We start from the raw sequence: 20729 nt of genomic DNA, 5'->3' as shown, positions 1-20729 counted from the left end.
GGGAAAAGCAAAGGAAAGTTTTTCTCAAGTTTTTCGCCCCCTGCAGGTTCACCGAGGCTGACATATTTACGTCAATGTGACTCGTCCCTTTCGCACCACGCGATAATCTCGAATGAAATATTTTATTCCCCACCTCTTTCCTCCTCGATGCGTGAGTGTGCAACCGAAGAATCTAGAGAAGATTAAACGAAAGATTTCTCCAACTAAACACGTTGATTTATAATGAAATTTTCGGATGGTTTGGTAGCGGCGTAGCTCGGCCGTTTTATGTGACGTTGAACTAAAACGCGCTCTTCGCATCACTCCGCAGAGTAGCACACCGCTAGACCGAGAAGCGTGTGCACAGCATGCTCAAACCGCCTACTGACTGCGCTTTGTGTCTTTCCCACGCACCTTTTCCTGGCCATATTTACACATTAATAAGTAATCAACGCGGTTCGCCGAACTTGAAAATGAATCAAAAGTTGTTTGCTAATAATATTCGAAGCTATATCCGGCACGTCGAAACGCCCGCACACGAGTCCGACGACTTTTTCATTCGATCCTACATAGTCGGCTTCCTCTCTCTTACGCTCTTTACTTCCTGTTTAAAAGATGTTATAAAATGAAGAAACTTGATAAATGGTTCATTCTTTGAATCGAGTATCAATATTATCGATTAATGTTGAGCAGTGAAGAAAATATTCAATCAGTTTATCTAATATCGACATATTTTGTGTTACAATAACATCTTTGCCCTTAAAAATGTACTTGAGATGTTAAAGAACAAGAAGATTTCTGAACTCGACGAAAGCGATGAAACGAACGAGTGACGACGCTGAAGTTTGCAACGTTGGAGTCCAACGAAATGAAAGAAATAAGGATTTGTAATTCAGCCATTTTTTGTTTCACGAATCATCGGTATAGGCTGAAAAACTAATTTCAAATTCGATAGGGGAAAAAATCGGAGATTTACTTGAATGATTTGAGCAAACTTGAACGTCATTGATGAATATGAATTAATGGACCACATTGTTTCCTTCATTTAATGAAGATTTTGTCAGGTAATCTAATAAAACTTGACGTTTCTTTATAATTTACATTGTTGTTGGAGTAATCTCATGTTTCTTCTATAATTCAATGAAATTCTTCCTCAAAAACTATATCACATCGATAACCTCAATTCTATAATTAAGTCTCATCAATAAATTCTCAAATATTCAAACTGGAACAGGACACACTATCGTTTTACACGAGTCTCGTGAAAATCCTCTTCTCGTGTGAGATCATTTTTGCTGCTCAGGCTCAATAATCACAATATTTTTCAACTCAATTACTGAATCCTAATAAAATTCCTATTGCCTACTTCCATAACTCATAAATCTTCTCGAGCCCCAAAAGGGTTTAATTTGGACACTTCGACTGAAAATTCGCTCAAGATAATTATAAATAATTCAGTACTCGTAGAGGAACTTGGATAAACCAGTTGACCTTGAACTTCACCTTGGACGTGAGTTACGCCCTAGTTAGCATGTTTTTCACCGCTACCGATCGCATTCTCTTTCCATTGTTCCCCAGAGCCCGTAATTCTTTTTCACGCGTACAGCATCCACGATTTCATTCACTTTTTCATCGCTCAATCCTCGCACATGATTTATAACCGAGCAATTGTGACCTTCGCGTTCTTCTTGCACTTCGCAATTTGTTAGTTTCCATTCTTGTTTAGTTACCTCAAGCAGGAGCCCCGTGGGCTCGCTCTTTAGCGTTTTATCTTTTACTCCTTTTTCATAGCTGGCGACAGACTTCACTAGCGAAAGTAGCTTGTCCAATGGGTCATTCGATGTGCATGTGTCTCGTAAACTTTCTCGGTATCAGAGTAGATTTTTCGTCGTGACATATATACGCTCGAATTCCTTTGGTCTCCTCCTGAAACCTGCTTATGTGACGCTCCGAACGCCTCTTCCACCCCGGCCCCCCCACTCTCAACTATCCATTCGATCAATATGCTTACAGATATCTTATATTCCGTACTTGGTAGAGTCACACCCTTCCTCTTATACTTCTCGCTTAGTGCTTTAAAGGATTAACTGAAGCCTGTGATAGTAAATATTCTGAAGAAACTTTGAGTTTTAAAATGCATCAATGATTGTACACGTAATATTTCTTTAACACGTTGTTAAGCGATGCTTGATGCTGCGTTTCGCGAGCCATTCGTTCTCGCTGCTTGTAAATCATTCTGTATTTCCTCTCGTGCATTATTCCATTCGCTTCTGATTTCCCGTTCTTGTCATTTAGCTCTTCTACTCCAATGTCACTTCCAGCGGACTGATCCCTTCCTCGACCTCGGTGTACATAATTCTTTTGCAATAGCTTTTCTGATGCTCCATTTACGCTTCCCAGAGCTCATTACATTTGTTGCCCCCCCCCCCCCCCCCCCCCAGCACCGGCATTTATTCGACTGTGTCGACACGCTCCTATAATCCTCGGCTTCAGTTTTCGTCCCTTGACGGTGCGCATTATTCCAACTTATGAATGAGGATGACAATTTCGTTGAGATCAAAGTCAAGAGATTTTGGACAAGGTCGCGAGTGTGGCTTTCTGACAATGGAAAAAGTGGCCTGTTGAAAAAAAATATTTTCGTTTTGACACAACTCGGGTCTGCTCTTAACTTTCAACGTTCCTGGGAATTACAATCCATCCTGGCAACACCGATCATTACCCGAAAAAATCGACTAATTTTATAGAAAAAAAAAAGCTTCCTACGCTCGGCGAGCTTCTGATCAGTCGATGTACAGAATTGGATTTCAATATCCAGCAGAGAAAATCGTTAGTTTATTAGACTATATTCGGCAGCATACGAAGCGACGACGCGATTAAAATTACATGAATGACCATTTGACCCGGGAAGCCCTTTGTGTGCAAGAGCTCATTGGCCGGCTTGTTCGCACTTCGATCATAACTGCATAAGCCGCGATTGTGTATGGCAGATATTCTTTTGGTGTCAACCCACGCGAAAGCCTTATCAGCAACTTTATCGGAAATTTGTTTCGGACTTAAACTCTCAGCCTGCGAAGTCTCGCTCCATCGTTGGGTTGAGTCCACAAATTTAGTAATGTCGTCGGCAATCTTTTAGCACAGCATGGTATCAAAGAACTTGCATAAATTTCCTTCTGCACGGAGAGAATTAAGGGGTAATATTTAGCGTGAAATTCGCTGTAAAATTAACCGGATATGTTTGACTGCGGGGACAAGTTAAGGAAAAATATTTATTCCAGTAAGGGACTGTAAAATTTTCAATATTTCGCCGAATTTTCACTTTTATATTACGTATACTAAAATTTACAAAACGTTTAGTGCATTTTACGTCGCATCACGATTAAATGTCTTTGCCCTAACGTAGATATCGGTCAATCGTTTCCAAATTTCGTAGTACACTGAACCGGTGATTTACGCACTTCAACAAAGGGCTGAGCATGTAAAAACAATAGGCCAATACATCGTGACGTTAAAATTTACTAAATACACCAATAAAAGTTGCTACTGTGAGCAATGAATATTATTTTTTATAGAAAAATTCAATTTCTCTCCCATAATAATTTCACGAATTGCAGCTCGTCACAGCACTATCGTAACCGGACGCTAATTTTTCGAATTTAATTCCCTCCGCGTAATATCGCAGCTTAAGGTACTCGGCAAGTCACATTGAGAGTGGAATGTTCAGAAAATTTTGAAGGCACGTTTTAATCGAAAAAGAAAATAAGGTGGAATGAAGCCTTATGAGGAAGATGGCTCACTCGGTCTGGGACAATATATTTCGAGTCACTTGGTGCACGACTGGAAACAAGCCGCGCCAACGCGGGACCCTGCGAGGGACAATACCTGCGAATGTCTATCGCATTGCACAGCGGTCAGTACTCGCTGTTGGTTAGTGTGCGTTCGGAATACCCGAGCAAAGCTGTTCCGGTTGTGTGTCGGCTCATAAGCTCCATTGCAAGATTCTAAGCTTCATATTTTCATAATTTATTTTATTATTCTCGTTGGGAGTACCGTTTAGTTGAGAATCTTAAAATTTCGGGCGATTTAAACAGGAATTACGAACAATCGAGCACGATTCGTTGCGAAAATCGTTTGAAATTATATCTTCAAATTAGATTATAAATAAAAAGTCACGAGTAAAAACAATTGGGAGTGGAGTCGTGCATGAATACATGGATATGCAAAGACGTGGCCGCATCGAGCAGAGGAAGAAATCATATTTCATGGCGACAACGCTGTCTATGATACCGAAGATAATAATTTAGTATGCGCACTTGATTTATTGTAGTGAGGAGATTCAGACAAATTGATCGTAAACCGGATGCTTCGAATGTGGCCGCGGAGTTTATACGTCTAGCAGATGGGCATGTACTTGTAAACTGAAATATTTCAATCCGAAAAATAACTGTGTGTTTTTATTGCTACGTTTTTATTTGACAATTTTATCTTCAACTTTCTAAAACTCACCAAACCTGTCAGTCATTATTTGGTGGTTCGTGTCGCACGATTGTTAACTTTAACTTGAAGCTCTCATTCGAGGTATGTCTCGAAGCCTTCAAAATCATAGAAACTCGATAGAAGAATTGAACTATTCTTACGTGCAAGTGCAGTTGAAAATTCGATTTTTCGAGCATGCACTGGCGTTTTGCGTTTTAAATCTACCTGGGAAAGAATCGACGATAAATTTGACAGCTTGGTACGCGGAGAAAACGGGGCCAAAAATTCTAGAGGAAAGTACCAGGAATATTGTGCCTCCGGGAGAGTATAAACGCACTGGATTCCGGCATTAATTCGAAGAGCAATAATAAGAATTGTTCTATCCACCATAATAAAAAAACTTTTATACAAAAGACTCGAGAGTCTTTTTCTCTATGAATCATAGTAAAAAATTTTTCCAGTCACTTCAAACGTTTATATTGTAAATTATGCTCGAGTTACTACGCTGACTGTAATAATTTGTAATTTACTATAAATTTCCACTCGTCGGTGAGTGCTAGTCTGACACGATGAATATAATTCGAAAACAAAACGAAATATATATAGTTCTGACGTGCATCACTTTTTGCTATCCACATAAAGGCTGTTTAGAATTAAAGTGACGAAAAATTGTAAAATTCAAAAAACATGCTCTTTGTAATCGGTGGTTAAATACTTTGAAAAATCTTGAAAAATCACATATTCCTCACTATGAAAAAGGAATTCGTTTTCTCCGTGTAGGAACACCGTGTTTGGTGGTAGAAATCCTTTGTCCACGATTCTCGTAGGGTGGACGAATATCAAGAAAAGAGTATTTGAAACGAGGCTGATGAATTTGAGGGGAGTATATGGGGTGGTTAAATTGTTTTCCAGGGTATTGCTCTCCGCGTCCTCGTTCCCTTGGCCGCTTAACTTAATCATATTTCACACGAGGACAGAAACATCGAGGTAGTAGAATCGGTTTCCGTGCATGCACGCGGAGAGAAGTCGTATGATCTCTCATTGGATCCCCGATAAATACCAAATTACTAACTCTTTGCCTCGAGCCGGTTTGGCCTCCCGCGTTGCGGTGAGCCCCCGTATGGTCAGTTTCCGGTGCAAATTCGTTCAAAGTATTGCTTTCCTCTCGTCTGATCGACCAGAAAATTTCTGGAGTCAGCGGTGCGCGAGAATTGCTTGTGCAAATACCCATACAAATTCGTACGTTTATCCCTCAATTCAACTCCTATTTTTACCGTCCCTTTTTCAACATGATCAATTTACGTTTCATTATTATCAAAGAGGAAAAGCGTGGCGCGTCTATCAAAAAAATCATATTCCCGATGAGACTCGTATTAAACGAAATACAATAATACGCTTCAATTTATTGGCAGAAAATCACTCGAGAATAAAATTTCCTTCGCTTCTCCGCATCCCCGGCGCGTGCACACCAAGCACTATTCTCAAAGCACAATCATATACCAGCAGCCACGTCGTTACAGAGCAGCGCACACACGCACGCACACCGAGTAATGAAAACTCGAATAAGGATTATGCGAACTTAGTGTGATTCATTACGATCGAGATAGACGTCAGCGATGTAAATAATAATGTGTAGATACTCATCTGTGGGTGAATGTACCAACAGAGTATTCGATCACAAGCGCAGCAGCGTGTCGTTGTGTCTGCGCTCACGGTGCAGCCACGAGGTAATTTTCCTCGAAGCTACTTATTCCTATGGGAATACGAGGGCTCACTTGTAACGATTGACTACATAACACATGGAGCTCGTACAGCTCGTTCGCGTTGGCTTGTGCGACAGAAATTCATTGAAGCCAGTACTCGTAAGGCTGTTTCAAACACACAGTGGATGAAAGGCTTTTGGAGCTGCTGGAGAAACTACTGTGAGGAACAGTGGAACGAGTCACGTGTTGGAACATTGGGTGGGCAAAAAATAATGCGCAGCATTCGAAGACATTTGTGTAACGGCTCGTGCGGAGCTTTTCAGGTGGCCGTGTTATACATTGGAGCTGGTGGAAAATGCGTTTGACCCGGTGCAACTTGCGAGGATTAAAGGGGAGTGCTTCGCGATAATTTTCGATAGGGTATACGCGAGCGCAAAAGCGTACGGCGAGCTCACGATCGGTTAGCAATTGCCAAGTGCGCATGCGCCTCGGCACGAGGACCTCGGAGTGACAAAAACTCCTGAAAAATTTCCAAGCCTTTTAGTCTCTCGATTTTGTTTAAAGTCTTGCCTGAAACGAGTCATTTTCGTTATCAATTAAACGAAGGCAGCGAATAACTAAATGGTTCGATCGTTGATAACAGCTCGAATATAAATTAGTGCTCACGGATATGGTGAATCGAATTAAGCTACGGGCATACATTAAATCCCAACTGCTGAGTCACCCAATAAAGCTAGTAAATTGTTGGCAATTGGTCAAAACGTATTACCCTTTGGAACAATCGTAATTCACTCGCGATCGAATATTTTCAACGAAAAATTCTCTTCTCCCGTGTGCAAACAAACACAACAATATCGGTATTGATATACGAATGAGGCCTGATGAGATTTCAACGAAACAACATGGAAAATCGTTTGGCGAAAAAGTAAATAAACGAAATTGGGGAAGCATCGGATCAGTGGGATGAAGGCGTTTTCTTCGCTCAAGGGATAAGCTTCAAAGAGAATTCGTTATTTTGAAATTCGAAAAGAGAGACCCTCCCCAATTTGGGCTGGTTTACATTTTTTATTTAAGGGGCGGGGGGTGGAAGCGAATGAACGGTCACGCAGTTATATTTTGTTCAGGATGAAAGTTCGATGACATTCGTCAATTCGTGTAGGAAAAGTATCAACGGCGAGGCTTAATTTTATTTCTCCCTCGCGGAAAAATAAATATCCGTTCCGAGGGGGTGGTGTAAGCATGATTGAAAATTATTCAATTTCGTCTCGGTCCCGGGCTCGAATTCCCGCCAAAATACCAATGAAAATTCGAATATTTTTTTGAGCTCGCTCCGCTCCGCAATCCCGAGTGCAATTCGGATTTCATCTTCATAAACCGATAGTCAAAACACCTCATCTGTGATGCATGAGCGCTCGGTGTACGGCTTTGGTAGCCTCCGGTGCGAATGGTTCTCATCGTGTGAATAGTGTCCTCGTATAGCCGTGCACTGGCTGGCCCATTGCGTCACAGTCGACGCAAAGTGCTCGCCTGAATGCCTCTGCTCACCGGACTCGTGAGCGTGCTCGGAGTCTCGCTGGAGGAGGTTAGTCAGGCACCAGTTTTATCGGGGAGGTTTTCTACAGTTTCCTTTCGCACTGAGTGGACGCAAAACGCAGTGGGAATGAATTGGCTGCGGCGGCACGTGCAGGGCAGTCGAAAAAGGGGAAGAAACGTGATCGGAAAAGGTGGAAAGTTTCGAAAAGAAATAAGAGGATTTTAAACGGTGAAAATAAAATGATGGCGTAGGAGCTATGAATCGGAGAGATCCAAAAAATAATATGGCAGCCAACGCATGAATTGTTTTTGCAATTTTCATGTCTCCGCGTCTCGTAACTTTTACGTCGGAGCTACGAAAATTCTTGGAGTTGGCCGGAATTCATTTGGTTTTGATTCCTGCTGAATATTTTCGTTCCATTTTGTGTTCGAGCCCGAATTTTGGGTTATTAATGTTAAAGACAAAAATCTATTAAAATGAGCCCAGTTGTTGAGTACTTTGGGACAAGGTTTTAAGGTGGGCACGGCTTGAGCGAGTGCAAAATTGGACGATCGAATAACGAGATTGAAAAGAAAGTATACGGAATGAGTTTTGGATCGGAAATAAAATTTTCCCCGAGGAAATGGTCGTGCTCGCTTCAGGCTGTGCACCAATCACGTAACGCACCTCAAGTTTTCGAAAATTTTTTAACACCGTTCCTCCTATTGAGATATAAAAAAGTTTGAGCCCGCCACGCAGAACGATGGCAACAATGGGCTGCAACTTTTTCGTCCCCCATTCGGACGAGACCGGTGTAGAAAAATTTAACTCTCAAAATTCGCAGCTATTTCTCCTTCTCGCGATAGTGAAATATCCCCTTAAGCTCTGTCGTCAGCGACGCGTTGGTCCGTGAAAAAGCTCGAAAAATATTAGGCAACAAGGAGATCATTTATTTTCCAGGAAAATTCGTTCTTCATCGCTATCTAAGAAAACGGGAAGAAGCACAAAAGTTGAAACAATATTTCGCTGGAATACGATTCAAATGGGTAAAAACAAGACTTCGTAAAAAATTGTAACAATGAAATATGCTTAGCTCCGCAGTGTTAGATAAATATTCACAATTCCGTTCTAAGGGACGAAACAACTTTCATTCGTGCAAATTTCCGCGCATTGAATATTCATTTCTTTACTTTTTCGTTGGAAATATTGGCCATTTCCATAACGATTTTCCCAACGCTTGCTGGCCCTTCAGTCAATTGATCAAATGGCTCAATTTTATTTTCTAGAAGTTCAGTCCTCCGTTAGTAAATTGTTTAAAAAAATATTTCGAATCGCCTCTTCAACAAAAAAATAAAACAAAAATAGTGTTGACCCGAACGGTGTAATATTACAAATAAATAATGGAGCGAAACCCCGACATCAAGTAAGAGTTGGAGCAAAGAAAAATATCGGGAAGTCGCGTTCGTCGTAAGTCCAACTTCGAAATAACTTGTGCCGTACGACACGCAGCACAAACCTTGAAAACTTTAAATTCGATGCAGGATTTCAAAAGCTGTTACAACTCATTTCACTCCTGTGAAAATAAACCATCGCAGCCTCGTTCGATTGTCGAGCGACTCAACTGCAGAGCGTTACAAAATTGTGATCGATATCCTCAGAGGCTTTTGGTTCACCAACCGAAAAACATATTTCGAAAAAAAAAAAAAAAAAAAAAACACTTTTTCAACGTCTCCCCAACGAAGCAAGCATCACATTTGCTGAGATGATTTCATGCTGTTCCCATCCACAGCAAATATTGCCCGACAAAAGCATCTTTTTTAATCGAATTTTCGAGACGAGGACATTCTCGAAAAATGGAGCGTGCCTCACAGTTCCCTGGGAATTACAGAGGCTGATCATGTCGCAGGCTCTCGGTTCAACGTGCACTAACCATGTAGGTTATGCGCGGTTAAGATGCAGATATGTCCTCCGAATTTCTGGCCTGTGAAATGGTGGTCGATGCGTGGGTTGGCACACACGACTCTTCTCGTAGTGCATTCGCTAGGAATGTCCGACACGATTGGCAGGCAGTTCAGCATCTCTTATGCCTTTCAATAGCTCGGAGCTCCCACTCGTTTCACCATCGGTTCATGACAGACCGTCCTACAAATGAGCAATGTGCAGATAATTTATTGACAATTAACGTCAATGATTTCGCAGTTATCGAACGCATTGAAGATCGATAAGGATGATCGTGGGTTACGTGCGTGATTGAAAAAAGCAACTGAACTCTTGTGCTCTTTTCACGATGAGAGAAACGTAGTAAAATCGGAGTAAAATCGTCAAGCAAAATGTGACAACAGCAATTTTCTATTTATGTGCTGGGTATGCGTATCCATATTTTAAGCCAGCAGCTGGCTCATGGTGTTGTCAAACCTTCGACCGCTCGTATGTCGTCATTACTCGTTGACCTCAAACGCGCGAGTGCTTTTCTTTTTCCATTCCCAAGTGATTTTCACCGGAGGCTTTTTCAAGACATCATTGATACATGAAAACATGATATTTTCTTATCTCTCGTTTTTGGCTCTTTAAAGTTGGGCAGATCCCATTTCGTTTGATCGAAATGGTCGGACAGGGTGCTCCAAGAGGCTGTGAATGACCCTTCGAAAAGTGTGATTTTCGTTAGTTGTTTTCTCGACAACTGGACGCTAGATTCTGTAATAATTCCGAGGCACAAGCACGTTTTCAATTTCTCGCATACTTCCAAATTTCAACTCCCAAACTTGGAGTTTTCGATTTCCATTAGATTCGTGTCAGCTTTCTTAAAATTGTGATTTTATTTGTTTTCAGATTGTCGAGCCAGCTGGGACGAGTGGTGGACGTACGATGGCATCTCAGGTAAACTAAATCATTTTTAAAAACAATATTCGTAAACAAAATTGGCATAAATAGCCGAATAAAAGTCGAGAGAAGCTGTGCGTGCGTGCGTGTGTGTGTGTCTGTGTGTGTGTGTGTGTGTGTGTGTGTGTGTGTGTGTGTGTGTGTGTGTGTGTGTGTGTGTGTGTGTGTGTGTGTGTGTGTGTGTGTGTGTGTGTGTGTGTGTGTGTGTGTGTGTGTGTGTGTGTGAGTTCGAAAAGGTAAAGTGAGAGCGTAGATTGCCCGAAACCCCGTATGGTTAAGGAGATAATTACTATCTTCAGTCGTCGCTCGCTCGAGTACGAAAACGAGGCCAATTCTGAAGCAGAGGTCCCCCAAAATGAGTGCGAAGACGGGAGAGTCGAGGACACGGAATAACTAGGAATTCCTATGTATAAAGGAAAAAATTATACGGTGAGACTGTTTGGTAAAGGCGTCGACGAAAAAGGGAGAAAAAAGATACTGAGACGACCCATTAGAGGGAAAAGTCATGGTAAGACGTTCAATTCATAATGGACGAATCAAGCCGTTTTTTTATTTACGTGAAAAGCACCCTTGCGGGCTATTGACCGATGGTGGTTGATAAATACCCGTTTCAATGCGTGCCAGCACGGTGATTTCTCCCTCGCTGTACAGGAAGGAATAATTTTTCAATCGTTCCCTATGGAGATTGATATGCGACGTAACAGGTCACAGGTTTATATGAAAAACCATTGAAAAACATTTTTAGAACCAATGACATTTGTCGTTCAATAGGACGCGTTCATTCATTTTGAAACTTCACTTGAAACGTGCGAAAATAGACGTCGTCAGTCACTCCGATCAAGTCTCTGGAACATGACAATGAGCGAGCTTAAAAACTTTTCACGAACTTGGAGTTTGCAGATGTTCCTGAATATTATCAATGCGACCATGACCCAACGTCACATTGTCCATCTTCGAGGCAGTGAAATGTGTTTTAAACGTGAAATCGTACCCAGGGGCCTCCGGATAAAAATACCCAAATACTGAAAATATATATCCGCTTCGTTTTACATTCGTAATAATTAGTTGGATCTTGTTCATCGAAACTGTACTACAAAGCGGGTAATTTGGGCTCCCGAGTTTCGCAGTTCGATTTACCATTGAATTTTCTTTTTTTCGCTCTTATCAGCACAAACGTCACTCACTGTTTTTATTATAGCCAAAAAATTCGTCAAATTCACGGCGTCGAATCGTTCGTATTATTGTTTGTGTTATTGCTCGAGCAAACTCGTTTGAAATATTGAGCATTGGGAGCTCTCTCATTGAGTGAACATTTTTTTAACACCATCGCAGAAGCTACAGTTGCAAATTTGAAAAATGGACATTTCCATAGCGTTGTTTTTACGATTAGAATAAAAATAGATTAGAAGAAATATATTATTTTTCAAGAATTTTCCAAGTATTTAGACACCGATTACAAAGAGCATAGTATTTTTTGAATTTTCCAACTTTTCGTCCCTTGAATTCTAAACAGCTTTTCGTATGTACGTGAATGCGTGTGACATTTTACCACACATAAAATTTTCTTTTTTTTTGGTTGCCCGAGCATAATTTACAATATAAACATTTGAAGTGACTGAAAACACTTTTTACTGTGCTTATAGAGAAAAAGACTCTTGACTCTTTTGAACAAAAGGTGTGGGTATTGGTTTTTTTATCGTGGTGAATAGAACAATTCTTATTATTGCTCTTCGAATTAATGCTGCAATCCAGTGCATTTGTACTGTCCCCGAGGTACAATATTCCTGGTACTTTCCTCTAGAACTTTTGTCCTTGTTTTCTCTGTGCAATGTTCTGTTATAAAAAATTCGAGAGGGGCAAGCGATCGATGAACAAATCAGAGCATGTTCACTGCTGATAATAGCAATTACGAGGCAGGCATTTGTACCGAACAGAGATAATGTTTTATTCACGAATATCCTTTTACATAATTAATATCATTGTCATTGGACGTGGTGGATGAGTTACGTCGAACTTGAATTTCCGAATGAGCCTAGAACACAGTTCTGTTTTCCAGTGAATCTGGCTTTCCGCTTTGTACGCGCGGTTGAATGTCAACGCCGAAAGGACAAGTTGCGCCTCCGGTTGGGAGGTGAGAAGTCTTTAAAAATATCGACATCTCTGATCGCGCTTTCAGAAGCCCAATATTCTTTGTGGCTGCTTTATGTTTTCGTGTTCATTGAGGCAGCCCCCTCCCAACAGCATGGCAAACTGCCTAAAATCACGGGGCTTCTACAACACATTTTTTCCGAGGCTTCCTGCGACTGACTACCGATATCGGGCAACTTTTTTCAATGGATTTTCGAAGAGGAGTCAACCACGAGCTTCCCAAGCGAAACTGACATTGCCTGCTGCCTTCGGTTCGCTAACTTATTTGAGGGACTCCAAAAAGTCGATGTTTTTACACTTACTGATAGTTCGAGTACCGAAAGCAGGGGCCCGTGTCGAGATTATTGGCATTTTTTGTTTTAAATTCATAGAAACAAAAACGAGAAAATATTCTTCTTGATAAAATTTTTGAATAAATTATTGAATAAAAGACTCAAGAAAGTATCTCGTGAAGAACAAATACGTTGACGATGCATGCTGCGATACGAATTCATCTTCACAACGTTTGATATTCGTGCATTAAACTCGACATAGAATAATAGTGTGAACTCATTTGTCTAGCTTAATGCAGTAGTTTCCTTGAAAACCATTCATCAATTTACTTCTTTTTTATGTTTGAATAATTTTGCATGATTCCCTCGAATAGAAATTAGTGCTTTTGTGTGAGCCCGCAGAACTGAGGTTGTTTATTTTAGCTTCATTATGCAAGCAGCTACAATTCATTGAATTGATTATTGGCTTAGTTTCCATATCATAACGTTTGGAAGATTTTACGATCCTCAGAAATTGTACTTTTTCAAATTTTCAAGTTCCCATTAACGACTCGGCTGAAACCATTTCGAAATATATGATTATTAATGATTCGCAGATAAAGCAATTACTTTTCGTCCAATATTCGTGACATATCGGGAAGAAGAATGAACTTTTTTTTTAGAGTACAATATTTTTGAGTATCATTACGAAACTGAAAGCATCGCGAATGGATGCACTGAAAATGATCGCTGGGGATTGGAATATGAGATTTTGTAAACTCCCATCCGGCAGCATCGGAGAGTATTTTTTATTCATTTAGCTGTCACTAAACCTAATGAAAGTTTCAAAATACCGAAATGGGACAAAGCATTATTGGATGAAGAAATCGTTCGATTGCAATGTTAGTGCTTTAAAATATCTCAATTTCATATCCAATGATAGGCGAACGTGTAAGAAGCGTTGTAATCTTGAGATTTCAAATCCAAATATTTTCTTGTCACCCAGAAGCTATTTTCCGTTACTGTGACTGCATACCGAGTGTGAAGTTCATACAAGTACCTTGATCAAACACACTTTTCGTTTGAATGTACTCGAAAAGGGCAAAAACATGATGAAATAAGGCGAGTTCATTCAATAAATGTCTATTTCGTGCGTACTCGCTTGATATAAAAAATGGAAAAAAGCTCTGTGTACTTTGCGTTGTTTATTTACAGAGTAAATATGAAATGGAAGGATTCGAAATCGAAAGACGTACAACGACTCGAATTCACCAAATGAAATCGAGATATTTCAAAATAATCGTTTCCACTGAGACTTGATTTTTTTTCTTTTATGATGATAAAAAAGGCAGAAAAATAGCTGCACCACTTTTCAATTTTAAGCTAAAATGCCTCCTGTCAGCGCAGCTTTTTCTTTTACATCACCATTTTGAGCATGTTAAATGAAGAATAAAAAAGTCGATTTTACCGACGACTCTGGTGACCATGTTCAATGTTGAATATTTATACCCCACTGACGTCTGTGTACGCACATCTTCGCATGTGTATTCGTTGCGAAAGGACAATTGACAATCGATATTATCGCGAAAATTGATATTAAAAACCGAGGACGAAAGCATTTTATTTGAAAATTCGAGCGCAAAGCGATTGACATTCGATCAAGCTCATTGCTCAAAAACAACGAATGAACGAAAAAATGATTCAAAAAAAATAGAAAAAGATTTTGTCATGGAGTAGAAAAAGACAAAAAATTTGAATTCGATCTTCAGGGCGTCGATCCAAAAGTGGCTGATTTCATAGGTTAACAGTACACCAATAATCAACTCTCGAAAATGGAATAAAAAGTCGTTCGCGCCCTCTCAAACTTAAAACAACGAACGTACCGAACTCCTCTATAAACGAAGCAATGGATATTTGAATGCTGCGAGTGTTTCTCCGCCGTTAAATCTCCCAGTGGCTAATCCCAAACCCATTATTATGGATTTTCAATAATCCTTTAAAAGGCGCACGTGTACTCGATGATGAAAGCTACCATGTATCGAAGACGCCACAATGCTGATATAATTATTCAAGAAACCACAAAAATCCTCGTGCCAGTAGAAACGCATGTTTCTGTCGCACCAAAATAAATTTCTAAATTTCCTTCTGCACGGAGAGAATTAAATATAGTTATATTTAGGGTGAAATTCACTGTAAAATTAACCGGATATATTTGACTGCGGAGACAAGTTAACGAAAAATATTTATTCCAGTAAGACACTGTAAGATTTTCAATATTTCGCCGAATTTTCACTTTTATATTACGTATACTAAAATTTACAAAACGTTTAGTGCATTTTACGTCGCATCACGATTAAATGTCTTTGCCCTAACGTAAATATCGATCACCCGTTTCCGAATTTCGTAGCACACCGAACCGATGATTATTTGCCCACTTCAAAAAAGGGCTGAGCATATAAAAACAATGGGAAAATATGTCGATACGCAGCGACAAGAAACCCCTGCCATGTCCCCAGTATAAGGGCACCCTAGCGTGAACATTCGTACGGAAATGTACGAGCACCGTGACGTCAAAATTTCCTAAATACTCCAATAAAAGTTGCTACTCATTCTCTCCGTGTCTGATATACAAGCTTGAAACTTTAAGCACCAATTTGTTGCTGAATCTCGAGCACTAAAAAACACGTGTCCAGATGACGTGCTTGCTCGTCAGAGCTTATAATAGAAAATTGCAAAATGCATGTTCAATCCGAACAGTTGAATATTTCCCAAGAACTCTTCCCGATATATGACAATATATGAATTATAGACCCCGTACAAATTCCAAGTGCCGACCACGAAAAGCTTTCATCCCCAAAAATATCAGCGACAGCTCAGAGCAGACTGTGAAGATGTCAAATTTATTCATTCCCAGCAAATATGAATCGGAGTATTTCGGTAGAATGTGGCACTTTCCGCAGATTCCAGCTTAGGTAGAAATTTTGGAAAAGGCGAGCTCATCGGGTCAAGGCAAATATTCCCATGCGCTTTATGACTCTCGAAAGAAAAGAAAAAAAAAATTTTCAAAAAAAACAAAAAAAAACAATAAATGTAGAGACTTGAGAAATTCGAGTATAAAATGGCGAAGTGTATGAGAATTCGTGGGGAAAATAGAGAGTCGTGTGTACACGTGTGTGGAAGTAAATGATTCGGTGGCGCTTCCGCACTGTAGCGGTGGTTTGGTTGGTTACGGTTGTAACCAAAGAGGAATCTTCATTGCCAATCATTAGTTGGGATTCGCAGTAGAGAAAGAGAGAGAGAGAGAGAGAGAGAGAGACGGAAGGCAAGTTTCACGGGTCACGAGCTCGCAGTTCACCGTAGACTCGCGGCGTACGCCGTACTTGGCAATTCTTAGTTTAATCATGTTAAAAAACAACTTGAGTCGCGGATCTGAACGGAATGTATGCGCGAGCTCTTCTCGAGTGTTGATCTCAAATGCAACAAAGTCTTAAGCCGGGCGGTATAGCTGCAACAGTGCAAACTTCGGAAGCTCCCGTGGTACGTGGAGCTAACGCAGTGCACGGGAATACTATTTTTCGAATATGCTCAGATATTCCGCTCGAAGAGTCTGTGCTAGGGACGCATTAAGGGCTTCTGAGCGTATAAACGTCTATGGAGAGGTGGTAACTGATTTTACTCATTTTGTAACGACTCACGTCCGCACCCTCGTCTACTGAGGGCAATCACAGATTGAAAGTCTGTCCGAATGCTTAAAATCGACACTGAGTCACTCGAAAAGTCTCTCGGAAAACGAGAAGTTGTTAAGGGGTCACCCTGATTAGAATTTTCAAAAAATCCATTTTTTTTACTGCGTTTTTCGAAAGTAAACATATTTAAAAGTATCGTAGTAAAGTTTTATTAATACCTGAGCAGTCCAAGTGTACTTTTGAGCTACCTTTACTTTTGGCTGTCTGAGCGGCGTTTTTCTCAAGATTACGTTTTTCGACGGATCCTTAATCAAATCTCCGTACCATTCAACCGCGATGATTACCAAAATTTTACCACGTGTTCTTTGTGACTGTAGCTGTAGCGCGTATCATACGAATTTTGAAATTTTTAGTGGAACCATTTTTTATTTTCAAAAAACGATAAAAAAAAAAAAAAACGTGCTTTTTCGTAGTTTTTGAAAAAATCAAGAAGCATTTTAGCCAGCATTTACCTATTGAATCTGAAATCATTTTTATTTTTTTTCTCCGATCATTCGTTCCAGAGATTTTATCAACGAGGCTCACCCAACTTTTTTTTGGACCTGTCTTCTCCCTCATTTTTCTGTACGAAAACCGAGTAAAATAAGTATTAAAAAAATTTGTTGTGTATTTTAAGAGGCCTAACACTTTTTGTATCCATATTCATAATTTATACGACGGATCAAAAAAATTCGTGAAAATAGTCTTTTTTTGTGGATCCAATTAGGGTTGACTCCTTAACGAACGTGAAATTTCTCTTTGATTTTCATTGAGGGATGAAAAATAGAATTTTTAAACTTTTTGCCAAATGGCTGAGAATTTCAGAAGCAGACGACCATATTTTCCAGGCTGGTCGATGCATTCGTCGAATCGAATGAAAGCTTTAACCTGTTATCGTCATTTATTTTTCCTTGGCCCCGAGAGAGACAGACTTTTTCTTCTCCATCAGTCAAACGGTCGATCGAAAATATTCTCTTTCGAAAATACGAAGCGAGTGAACACCAACTGATCAATGAAACGCGGTTGGGTTCATCATAAAACCCGTCCAGGTACGCAATCTTCGACATACACATATTAGGTCTCTCTCGCTGCTGCAAGCACCGCAAGGGTTGAAACTCGGAGAGCCAAGTTCTTTCACTATTTTTAAAATAAGCTCGAGGGGTGATGGCTCTGTGTGGGGCAGCCTGATGAAACCCGCAATTCCAAATCACTGAATTGTGCTGGATTGTGTAAAAATAAATTTGATACCTTCGTTAGCCATGTCGAGGGGGGCAAAAAAAAATAATTTTTTTCTCTCTCTTTTTTTTCAATTATATTCCGCATCTACGAAATAATAAATCTGCGGGCAATACAGAGACGATGGTAAATTGGAGTTGGTAAGATGGAGAATTAAAAAAACGTTTCTGCGTAAATGTCGTTTTATCTCAAGTTCGTATTTCATTGGCAACGTCAAAATTCGTTGGTTCAGAACCAATCGAAAAATGACTTTTGATCTTTGCACGATTATGTACATTGGGAATGAATCATATGAGCTAATTCCGATAAACAGATGCCTGAGTGCGGTCAGTGTTTGGCTCTCCGAATCGCCAAAGTAAAACAACCCTCGGGCGAAAGCAATACTTGGTTGGATAATCGCTCAGCCATGCACCGGCGCTTGCACATTCGTCGCTGAGTAGCAGCTTCTTTTTCTGAGTTTCCGATTATTTTTACCAACTGGAAGTAATGCCAACTTTACGCGCTGTTTTATGAACTGCCGAGTCTCGAATAAATGGAAAAAATGAAAAACTGGACTGATGAAAACGAATTGACGAGTTTCTCGATCTTTTCGAAAAATTTGAGTATCCCCTCCCGTGACTCTGATGAAAGCACACGCGTTCAGGTACGAAGGCTGTGGCAGTCAGCCGGATCGTGTCGTCATGACCCTCATCATATTTCTTGAGGATTAATCAATAGTATGTTCTGGACAAATTTATTTTCTTTGTGCTTACAGGTCGGTAGCATAAATAAGTGAAGTTGGTTGTGACCATAAGAAAATACAGTCGAGCCCATTACTACGTTTTCCCATTTCTGACAAACCATTCAAACTATTTTCACGTTTTATTTTAAATGTCACTGCATTTTATGCGTTTGTGTATAAACGATCGTTATAATTCCAAATTTTTCTCAATTATCGTTATAAAATCGTCCTCAGATCCAGTCAAATTCAACGAATAAATAATTAACAAATGGAATTGAGTAAAACTCGGTCAAAGTCAAGTTAAGGTAGATCATGCCCGAAGGATCGTATTTTATGGGTGTCTAAATTGGATCGATTTTTACTTCCTAATTAAGGATATAATCGCTTTAATTTAATGTCAGATTTTTTAATTCGAAATTGTAAATACATTTTTCAACTTATCTTTTGGCGAATGAAATGACAAGCCATTAATTGATCGGGGATCCATCACCGACCGAACCCGAAACTTCATTCGTCCCTGGCTAAAATATTACAGTTTTTTATGTCAAAAATCGCCTTAGAGAGCGCAAAGGGAAAACACAACGAGAAATGGACCAAGAAAAAAGTGTTAATAAAAAGACAGAAAGCTAGGACAAGAATAGCCCAAGCCGAGAAGAGACAAAATTACGAAATAAGCAAATGTGAGGTTACGAGTGCTCGTTACCAATTTCTTTCAATCTTTAACCGGTTGACTAGGGTATTGGATCATATATGTACAAAAAAGTCGCTTCATATGTGTACATATTGAAATAACTTTATCAATTTTCAACCGATTTGGACAAAAATTGGTATACAATGGTTTTTTGGGTCGCCGAGTCGATTTTTGAACTAAATTCTCACCTCACTACCCTTGAAAATGGAGAAAATCGAAGGTTAAGGGTGAAATTTTTCGTTTTTTCGATGGATTTTCATGCTATATGACATGAAAATTTTTAGTTTTTTATCACACTCGACTCTTTCATCGAAATCAAACAAAATTCGCTACCCCCAAAAATGTGAAAAATAAGGGTTCAGGGTGAAATTTGTTAATTTTATCACTGCGAAAATTTCATGCTTTATCACATGAAAATGGAATCAGCAACCTCGAAAACCCTCGGAAATAAAATATCGTGATTTTCGGTAACATATTGGCTCGTACCAGTTTTGGCACAAAAACTGGAAAAAAGCTCACCAGTCAACCGGTTAAGGTATTATATCTTTAACTAGTAAAACAATCGCCTCGATTTTTTCCCAGACTTTCGTTATATACTTTATTGTTATTATGTACGTTTTTCATAAACTTCGTAAGAAGCGTTCATTCCTTATATGGGAAGATAAACGATTTTTTACGCATAGTCCCTGCAGGCCTGTGTATTTATCTTCATTTTTTAAACACCTTTATCTCAAAATCCAATGAGACGAAGCCTTTGAAATTTGATAATCGTGTCAGTCTGTTAGCAATTAAACTCTGTGTAAATTTCAAGACTTTCTCAATAATGTTTCGTGCATGAACTACCTTAAATTCGCACTTCCCGATTATTTTCCAAATGACACAAGCAAACTCTTGTCGTAATGTTTTTTCTATTTGAAATATCAAGTAAAAAGGTCCATCGACATTGTTCTGATGAGAATAAATCGTGTGAACAGAGAAAAAGTTAAATAGGTGTATAAATATTGCAAACAAATAGCAGTTTGCTGATGCGGATGGTGACACGAGTGATAAATTGGAAGAATAAAAAATACATTTATACATTAACAGGCTATCGAATCGCATTGGAAATAAGATCCGGTGAAAATCGCTTCATTACTTTATCGTTCATCGTAACGTAGAAAAAGGAAGCTGTTGATCGATTGATTGGTCAAGCAGATAATTGGGAAAGAGAGAGAGTGAATGGATCACTGTTGAAACTAGTTATGTCACGAATTACACGAGAATATATACGGCCTATTCCACTCTAGATCTATTCCTGGTCCATTCGTTAATTAAGTAACGAAATTGCCTGCTCGCACTGTTGTTGGTTTCGGCGGGCGTTCGGGCTAGCAGCCTTTAACAGCAATGGATGTGAATATTAGTCAATGAAT

General features: G+C 39.6%; 1 protein-coding gene across 1 annotated transcript in view; it reads left to right on the top strand.

Moving 5' to 3' along the window:
• The window catches only part of CARPA (Carbonic anhydrase-related protein A), a 60199-nt gene that overhangs the window by 27276 nt on the left and 12194 nt on the right, over positions 1 to 20729 (top strand). Inside the window, exon 2 of the mRNA XM_043423682.1 lies at positions 10498 to 10545. Coding sequence (XP_043279617.1) covers positions 10498 to 10545 — 48 coding nt within the window. The remainder of the gene's footprint in view (positions 1 to 10497; positions 10546 to 20729) is intronic.

Source organism: Venturia canescens, chromosome 7 (genome assembly GCF_019457755.1).
Source record: "Venturia canescens isolate UGA chromosome 7, ASM1945775v1, whole genome shotgun sequence".
NCBI classification, from domain to species: Eukaryota; Metazoa; Arthropoda; class Insecta; order Hymenoptera; family Ichneumonidae; genus Venturia; species Venturia canescens.
The sequence above is the reverse complement of the archived record's forward strand: the minus strand, read 5'-3'. Positions and strand labels throughout refer to the sequence as shown.